This window comes from Lipotes vexillifer, unplaced genomic scaffold (assembly GCF_000442215.2).
Source record: "Lipotes vexillifer unplaced genomic scaffold, Lipotes_vexillifer_v1.1 scaffold1219, whole genome shotgun sequence".
NCBI lineage: Eukaryota > Metazoa > Chordata > Mammalia > Artiodactyla > Lipotidae > Lipotes > Lipotes vexillifer.
Genome location: NW_006781590.1, coordinates 1,453,928 through 1,463,919, shown reverse-complemented (window position 1 = coordinate 1,463,919; position 9,992 = coordinate 1,453,928). Strand labels below are relative to the sequence as shown.

Here is a 9,992-nt window from a genome sequence, read left to right as displayed (position 1 = left end):
CGGCTTGCGCGCCGGCGGGGGTCGGTCCCTAGAGCCCGGCGCCCACAACCCGGCTGGGGGCCTCTGCGACCCCCGGCAGCAGCCCTCGGCAGTCCACGAGTTACCCCACATATTCCCGCTAACTCAGCCCCACATTTAGGCAGGAGCCTAATTGCGGGTTTAACTGTAATTTTGACGTCTCGCCTCATTCACCTAAACCCTCTCCCGGCTTCTCCCCCGCACATCCTCCACCCACCTGGTCTCTTCCCTAGACAGCTCTGCGCGTGTGTGAGGCTCGGGGAGGGAGGAAAGGAGGGTGGGAAAGGGACAGTGTTAGAGTCGCTAGCAGGAGGTGTGGGACCAGCAAGAGGAGGCTTCGTGAGGGAGGGGGTGCTGCCAGGCGCCGGGGAGGAGGCGGAGGCCTGGGGACAGCAGACGAGGCTTCGCCCGAGCCCAGCGCTTTTTCTTCCGCCGCGCAGTCTCGGAGCGTGGGCTCGTGGGGAGCGCGAGGCGGCCGAGGTGCCCGCGGTTGGGAGGCCGGCCCTGGCGCACCCCGCGCCCGCGCCTGCTGACAGCTGCAGCTGGGCTCGAGCTGTCCGCTCCCGGCTCCGCGGCCTCCGCCCCCTCGGGCTCCCTCCCCTCCGCCTCTACCCCTCCTGCTCCGGTGCGGATCATTTCGCAACAGCTCGCCTCTCGCTCCGTGCCCGGCTGTTTTTCCATTTCCCGGTCCCTCTTCTTGAGTACTTTGCCCCTGCGTTTGAGGAGAGGGGCTGGAAGGAAGGCGGGTGGAACGACCGGAGGAGAGAAGGAAGCGAGGCCCGGAGGAGGAGGAGGAGGATCGGCGGACCGTAGGGAGGAGACCCCACGCCACCCTTTCTGGTCATCTCCCCTCCCGCCCCGCCCCTGCGCAGACTCCCTCGCCGGCGAGCTACTTTCGGACGAGGAAAGTGAGGGCGGCCCTGGGTGACAGCGCCGCGGGACCAGTCCTGGGGAAGCCGCGCGCCTGCTCGCGTCTCGTCCGCCGCGCTCCCAGCCAGGGGTACAGCCCGGACCCAGGATGGCTTCGACTACAACCTGTACCAGGTTCACGGACGAGTATCAGCTTTTCGAGGAGCTCGGAAAGTAAGCGCCTTTGCCGGGCACCCTCACGTCCCCTTTCCAGCAGAGGGCGGGTCGCGTTACCCCCGACCCACCGGCCTCCCGCGTGGGGCGAGGGAATTTGGGAGACGGGAGGAGAGGGAGGAGGACCCCTGGTGTGTCAGCTCGGAGGAAGGTGCTGTGTTAGTAAGAGGAGGGGACAAAGAAGGGGCAAGACCTTCCACCCCGGCTGTGGCCCATTCCGATAATCCTCAGCCCACCTTCTCCCGCTCCCCCCACCTTTCTGCACCAGAGACTTGGTGGATTTACGATCCCTGCAGTTGTAGCTGTCATCCTGAGAAGTGTGCGAGCGTGTGTGTGTGTGTGTGTGTGTATGGAGAGGAAACAAGAACCCATGTAAAATGCAACATAGATCATGTTTTCTGTAAATAGAGATGCCGCCTGCTTCGCAGGCGTGTCGGCCGTACGACCCACGTACGGATGAGAACTCGCTGCCACAGACGGTGCCATATTTATTGATGCCGAAAGTTCAACTTGGCGTAGAGTCTATTTCGCGTCCAGTAGTCGTTCTGTCCAGGAAAAGGTCCACCCCAAGGGACTCGAACCCCTGTCCCATATCCACGATTATTCTTTGCACTAGATTACTCGCCCATCATCATCCGTCCTAGGATTTACGTGTACATCTTCGCATCCTCTAGGAGGATTTATTTATACAGGCAGCGGAAAAGCCCTTTGGTGACCGGGAGAGAGCTTCCCAAGGGTAGCCCAGCGTTGTGTAAAACGACCTCCTACACCTGACGGGCAGAACTGTTGTACTTGGTGATGTTAAGGAAGGGGGACAGGAGACCTACTGAGAACCTGTGCAAAGAACCTAGAGGCCGAGCCGTGAACGTTAATTTATGTAGCATCAAACCCAAACCCAAATCCTCTGTCGCTAGTTTCGAACATTGCTTAAAGAAGGGGCGCGTTTATGTGTGTGTTGTAGTTTTATACAGTTGAATTAAAGGACATGTAAGTATCTTTTAAATGTAATGAAAATCATATCCTTATATATTTATGTTGTCTGCTGTTAAAACATGGAGAATATGTCGGAAGACCAGCTTAATTCAAATCTCTCCCCTCCCCCAGCCCAAAACAGGGCACAGAGAAATCACTATAGCAGGATTTGTTAAACCCCACTCAAGTGTTCCTAAGACTTATTTTAATGAAAACAATCACCATATTTACTTACTTGGAGCCACATTAATTTTATTTTTTCCTACTAAAATAAATAGGCAGCAGATTTTTTGCTGCTCCGTCTCAGTTCTGCTCTTTGCAGGGTTTCTTCTCAGAGCATTTGGTGCTGTGTTAGCGTGAAGTGTTAAAATGTTTTCAAATTTCATGTGCAAACAAGAGCCGTCGTAATTGGCAGTTCTTTTCATTTTGTTGATTAATAATGTGTGCTCCCAGTTAGTGAAATCTAATTTTATTCTTCAACATTAAAGAGGGTCTCAGTTTCCAGGAAGAACGGTTCATTTTCTGGATATTACTTTATGGTATACTGATATTTGACAGTTCACTAAATTCAATAAAAATGCTCAGATGTGCGTTTTTGATAGAATATCAGAGCTGATTATATTGATGACCTGCTAATTATTGGTTTTCAGGGGGGCATTCTCAGTGGTGAGAAGATGTATGAAAATCCCTACTGGACAAGAATATGCTGCCAAAATTATCAACACCAAAAAGCTTTCTGCTAGGGGTGGGTATTTTCAATCACATATATATGTTACTTGTGTATTTGTCATGTTGGTTGTTTGTTCTGTTGTATGTTGGTTCTGTTGTATGTAAATATGTCATTTAGTTATAATTGTAGCCTTAGGTATCATGTGACATTTTGCGATTATTTCCTTCCTGAATGCCTCTTGGTCTGTACAGTTTAAAAATAAATGACCAAATACAATTGTTATTTGATAAATTGTTATTAAAATGCTATCTGTCCCGTGAGTAGTAGCATAAATAACTATTTTAAAGCAAACAAATGTCACTAAGTGCATTTTGCCTTTAGCTCCCCTGTGAAATAACTTTCAGAAAAACCCTGGAATGGAAAAATGTAAGTCTCACAACTGTCATTATTCCCTTTTGCTTTAGAGAGGAAAAATGGGTCATAACTCAGCTGAATCATATATTTCAATTGTAGTTACACTTGAACTTAATTCATCAAGGTATATTTAACAGTAATGGCGTTGGAAGGAAAATTTTATGGTTGCTATATTCTAGGAAATTCAGCTTGATTTTGATGTTTCTGTGTGCAGTTCAGACCTTTACTGGATCATCTGCAGTAAGGCTTCTCACTCATGTAATGTATTTTACACATGCTTTATAACCGCAAAGGTAATTCATACTCATAAAATAGCTGTTGACCTAAGCAAAAAACTTGGAGGGGCCTCATTGCATTCTTTTTATTTTGTTGAACTCAAGCAAAAGTACTTATACTGAAAGGGTAAGCAGTCCAATTATTGTGAGCACGTGTCTAAGGTGTTTCCATGGGAATCTATGGCTTGATGAAGTAAAAATGAAATTAAAATGAACAAAATGCCATAGTGTAGGTCCATTACAGTGACCTGGTTTATTTTAAGTAACGAGAGAAAAAATTCCATTAGGGTTACTTTTCCTTTAATTTGTCTTCTAAAAAGTGTTGCTTTCTAGAGTATCCTGGTATCATTGTGTCTGTCTCTGCCATGATTTTTTTTTTCTCTTTATTGCAGATTCTACTTTTAACGTGTACTTTAGATTTAGGTTGACATTTCAGTTTATTCATTTAAATGGGATTTTGTTGTGATTTCCTTCACCTGATTTTAATGAGTCTGAGGACGGTCTACCTGTTAAAGTAACCCACACCATAGATTCAGGACATCAGAACTAATGAGAGGCACGTTATGCTCAGTTATGTTCCCTTTCCCCACTTCTCTCTCCTCCACAGAACATCTTTAATGGTAAAGGAGTTGCTAGACTGTAAATGACATTTTAGTGTTAAAAAGAAAAAAGAAAAAGAAAAAGGAAAAAGTGTAGTCAGATTTTTTTTGGTGCTTATATAATTTCTTCCTGTGTGCTAGGTACTTTTGGCAGGAGTGGGGTATCAGTTCTTTTGGAGGCGTTACAACACCTATCCCGTATCTTTCAGTGGCTTTAAATTTTCTCTCAAAATAAATCAGTCTTGTGCTTCATGTTTACTAATTTCTTAGTTAGAATCATCCCTTTTCATCTACCGCAGTTCATACTACCTACACCAGGGTGGCAAATACGCCTGTCTCTGCTCACATACATTTTATTTTACTTTCTTTTGCCTCGAATGGGTGGAAGATAAGTCTTCTCTAGCCTGATGGGACTCCTTCTCCCTGCTACTCTGCTGATGTTTCTCACCTGCTCATACTCTGCCTTAGACAACAATCTACTCCAAAGCCACCTTGCCCCTTCTGGATTTAATGATCCTTATTGTTCAGATTACATTTAGGGAAAGTAGTTAGCGTGAAGGGCTAACATGCATGCTTCTTGTTCTCCCTTTGCAATTTTCTTTTCTTGTGACTTTGGGCAAGTTTCTTAACCTACTGAAGACTGAGGTGAAGAAGGTGTGGGAACGAGATGCCCTGGATTTAAATTATGATTCCCCTACCTATTATCTGTGTGATCTTGGGCAGTTTACATATTTTCTATGAGCCTCAGTTTTCTCATCTGTAAAATCAAATAATAATTTAACCCTCTTATAGGGTTTTTGTGACAAGTAAGTGAATTAATGCAGTATAGAACAATGCCTGCTATGTAATATGCATTAGGTGAATATTGGCTACTGTTACCTTATTGGGTTGTTGTAAGGATCAAAGGAAATTATTTGTATGGCAGAACTTGAAAATCATAAATCCAGTGGCAGCCTTGATTTAGCTGTGAGAACCGGGTTTGAATCTTGGTTCTACTATTTAGTGTACTTAGTGTTGTAGATTTGGTTCGGTCACTTAACTTTTCTTGGTCTCAGGTGATTCTTCAGTAAAATGGGGGGAAAAAATCCCTGTATGGTATTAACGGGTTGTTTTGAGGATTCAGTGAATTTTATGAGAAATACTTCTTAAAAAGTGCAAAGTGCTGTGTCAATTTTACTTATTACTGCTCACCTATAAAATACTATCGTACTTTTCCTTCAAAATGTTCAATTTATTTTATATTGTCACACCAATTAGAGTTGTTTATAGAATATTTATACCTTTGAATGTATACATTTGTTAAACCTATACTGATAGTAAGCTATAAACTCTTAATGGGAGAATACCATGCTTTCATTTTTTAGTATCACATTCTACAGCATTGAGGACATAGTAGGGGGAGCTCAGTGCAGAGTGACTCGTATCGAATGTGGCTATTAAATGGTGTGTAAAGGAGTTAGATACCTAGTTCATTCCAAGCAAATACTGGATGGATGTAAAGAAGTCTGTAAGGTAGTATACTAAGAGCAAGTGTTTAAAAATATGAATTCTCCTTTCAAAGCACTCCCTTCCCAGAAGATAATGATCCTAAAAAACTTCTTTTGCAGAAAAAAATTTAATTTCCTTAAAGGGAAATGTAGAATGAAATGCAAAACAGCATTTTTTCACCTCAAGGTAATGACTTTTTTTTTTTGATTGCATACGGCAGTTTTTGTGGATCATGTAACTTTTTGTGCAAATTTTTGTTTGTGTTATTAGAAATGCCATACCTCTGTAAATCCAAGTTTTAAGCCTATTTGTTTTAAAGACTAAGCAGGTCCTTCAACTCCATTAAATAATGTTCTTTAAGTGTAACATTACAACTGAAAAGGAAAGGCCGTTGTCAGTACTGTCTAAGACCATGAGGGAATTGCCAAAACTTTGGCTACATTCCTGCACAAATTTGCACCTCCAACTATACTGTCACCCATGTATTTTTCTGTGTCTAGATTTTAATGGATTTCCAGCAGACAGTTTCAGTTGCATTTCCTCTCAGCTGTTAGTCACACACAGCATATTTGGGAGACTCAGAGTCTGTTGAAGAATTTCTTTCCTTTTGCGTTAACACGTGCATGCAAAGAGCATTCATACTCTTTGCATGCACTCTGTTCATACGTTCATATAGTACTGATTAGATAGATGAGTACATTCATATATAATTTGGCTTGTTTTTAAAATAAAAAATAGTGTAGAAATGTTTCAGTCATCTGATATTTTATATGTAATTTCTGTCCTCTAAAATTTTTTTTGTTAGCTAGGAATAGAAGGCGTGGTTAGTAAATGGTGGATAGTGATAATAGAATTTTCTGATATTATTACCATGAGAAGTAGAAATTATATCATTTTGATAAATTAGGTTAGTACTTAACAAATGCTAATTTGCCCTTTTCTTGATATTTTGTCTATTTTGACATTTTTATAACTGTAAGGTACTGTCAGATTATGTAAAGTCCATGAAGGACTGTGATTGCAGCTCAGAATCCAGTGGACTGATGGTTCTGGTGGCAGATGTCTTTGGAAACAGTACATGTGACTTATTTCACATTTTAAAGCCTCCTTGTGGTAAAAGATTTTTGTATTTTTTTGATCATTAGAAACCACTTCTTATTACATAGAGTGTGATATACCACAAATCATTGTTTTGTAAAATATTATAAATTACAATAGAAACTTGAAATAATATATGCTATTACAAGTATATTTTACCTCTATTGCTAAAGTTAAAATGGGGTTTCATTTTATATTTCTGTAAAACTTCAGATATAATGCAAGTAAACTTTGATTTTGCTAGTTTTGTTAATTCCTAGATTGGTATTACTAGAACGTGAATCAGGACTTTATAAACTGTTTTGACCATGTACAGAAAATTAGGTCTCAGCTGTGAAATCTGAATATTGCATGTATGTCCCTAAGTAGTCTTATTTATGTTATAATACGGATGTCAATAACTAACTCTTGCTACACTGTTTTCTTTTTTTGGCATCCAGGCAGTCAAGAAATTACTGTAATTTCTCAACCTCGCGGTTACTTGTCTTGAATTGGAAGTAGAACTGAGACGATATAGGTGAATCAAGTTGTTCTGATTATACATTATTGATTCGGCAATTTGGAACTAATTGGGCAAATGATACTAACTTTTGAAAAGTTTCTTGGCTCCAACAATATTTTCAGTAAATCATTTAATTTTTGTACATGGAATCTCTACAACTCTTCAATTATTGAGACCCAAAGTGGCATGTGTCATCCTTATCATTTTAGTGTCCTTTGGTTATGTTTAGTTGTATTTACACTTACATAGGCTTTAATATTGAGTATTTATTTTTCTCTTTTGGTGAATAAAATATTATTGATATTCAAAAGTAGGAGGTAGAAAATAAACATGTATATCTGTATATCCAGGAATAATGAAAATACTTTAAGTATTCCAGCATCATTAAATAAGGCAAACTTAGGGAATGTGGTTGTCAGGTACTTCCCTGTGATGGTTAATAACTCGTATAACCTCTACCTGACTGATCATTCAGTAGGAATTGAACACCCTGAGAACCTTGACTGTTTATACATTTAGATTAATACTTTTCATTTCCATTGAAATATTGAATCAATTCAATATAAAAACTAAAATTTCGTAATTACTTTTTATGAGTTTTTTCAACGTTAACAATCATGAATTAATATAAAGCACATAGTAGGATTTTCTTGGACATTTAATTTCTTTTGTTAACTCAAAGTTTAATTTTTAAGTCTTCTCCTTGGGCTCATACTCATTGGGGTATAGTGTGTAGAGTTTTTTTTTTTTTTAATAAATTATTGGCAATTGGTTAATGATTGTTTACATGGAAGGCTATTTTAAAGCTTTTAAATTATAGTAGTATCATTTAGTAAATTGTACTGTGATATATTAAATGGAGCCTTAGGAAAATATTTTTACTCTAAAATATAATACCTTTATAATTTATATTTTATACTGCTTTATAGATTACTAAGCACATTCAAAGATGACCTCATTTTATGTTTTTATTTGATAAATATTTAATGATTAAAATTATTAAACTTTACACATCTACACAAATAGAGAGCACAGAAGACATAAATGGTGGTATAAGTCTGGCATGAATAAAGTGCTGTGGATTTTCAAAGGAGGGAAAGATTATTTCTGCCTAGGGAAATGAAGGAAGGCTTTTATATAATATGGATTTAAATAAATTTTTAAAACCATAACGCAGGGCTTCCCTGGTGGCACAGTGGTTGAGAGTCCGCCTGCCAATGCAGGGGACATGGGTTCATGCCCCGGTCTGGGAAGATCCCACATGCTGCGGAGCGGCTGGGCCTGTGAGCCATGGCCGCTGAGCCTGCACGTCCGGAGGCTGTAGTCCGCAGCGGGAGAGACCACAGCAGTGAGAGACCCGTGTACAAAACCATAATGCAAATGGGGCTCAAGTACCAAAGTCTAAATAAACAATTTAGAGAGAGTTCAAAATAGTTTAGATATCTGATTATAATGAAAATGTTATTTTATTCATATGGTATGTTTATTGTGACTATTAATAAGGAGTTATTTTTGTAGTAGGAAATTTTTTAGGTGAAAAAATTCTTATGATTCCAGTTAAAGTAGATATCACAAATACTTAAGGTGAATTCATAGACCTTTCATCCGCCATAACCTGTCTCTTACTTTAGCATGGGGAAACTGGTAGGTTTGGAGGGGAGAGAGCACAGCTCTGTTTGTTGTTAGGTTTTGATTTTAAATATCAATTATTACAATTATACACAGTCACAGAACAACATCATCGACTTTTTTCAGTGAGGTGAACCCTTTTCTAATACTACAATCTCCTTTTAAGACACTTTATTTAATCCACACTGCAGCATTCAGATAGACAATGTTATCTCCATTTTTAAATAGTTACTAAGAGTTACTCTGAGTTACTAAGAGCCTCAGTGTTAGTAAATGGTAGAATCAAGAATTTCAACCCAGTTTTCTCTGGCTCTAAAGCCTGGATCTTTCTATCATCACATCCCATTCATTACTGTTACAGAGAACTTATCTTAACCTTTCTGTACTGATCTGTATGTGCTTGACTTATCTCCCCACTAAACTTCAGGTTCCTTTATAAAAAGGACTGTGCCTTATATACATCTTTATATTCAATGTATGGATTATATTCAATGTATACATCTTTATATTCCCAATGCAATGTATGGAACTGAGTATTTATTGGGGGAAAATATATTTGGGGTTCCAACTTGTGAGAGAAGATAGTGTTTTAATTGCTGCAGTAACATAAGATCAAAATGAAGTTTCAGAAGGCCTTGCCATGCTCTTTTGTGAAAGGAAAACAGTGTAGTGAAAAATCTTTTTAAAAGGGTAGGAAAGGGGCTTCCCTGGTGGTGCAGTGGTTGAGAGTCTGCCTGCCGGTGCAGGGGACACGGGTTCGAGCCCTGGTCTGGGAGGATCCCACATGCCGCGGAGCAACTAGGCCCGTGAGCCACAGCTACTGAGCCTGCGCGTCTGGAGCCTGTGCTCGGCAACGGGAGAGGCCGCGACAGTGAGAGGCCCGCGCACCGCGATGAAGAGTGGCCCCAGCTTGCCACAACTAGAGAAAGCCCTCGCAATTTAAAAAAAAAGAAAAAAAAAAAAAAAAAAAGGGTAGGAAAGGAGGCTTCCCTGGTGGCGCAGTGGTTGAGAATCTGCCTGCCAATGCAGGGGACACGGGTTCGAGCCCTGGTCTGGGAAGACACCACATGCAGCAGAGCAACTAGGCCCGTGAACCACAACTACTGAGCCTGCGCGTCTGGAGCCTGTGCTCTGCAACAAGAGAGGCCGCGATAGTGAGAGGCCCGCGCACTGCGATGAAGAGTGGCCCCCGCTCTCCGCAACTGGAGAAAGCCCTCGCACAGAAACGAAGACCCAGCACAGCC

At 41.0% G+C, this 9,992-nt stretch overlaps 1 protein-coding gene across 1 annotated transcript in view; it reads left to right on the top strand.

Moving 5' to 3' along the window:
- Positions 1–698: 698 nt before the first annotated feature.
- The window catches only part of CAMK2D (calcium/calmodulin dependent protein kinase II delta), a 284,942-nt gene continuing 275,648 nt past the window's right edge, over positions 699–9,992 (top strand). Inside the window, 2 exon segments of the mRNA XM_007454801.1 lie at positions 699–1,101; positions 2,724–2,818. Coding sequence (XP_007454863.1) covers positions 1,037–1,101; positions 2,724–2,818 — 160 coding nt within the window. The 5' untranslated portion in view covers positions 699–1,036.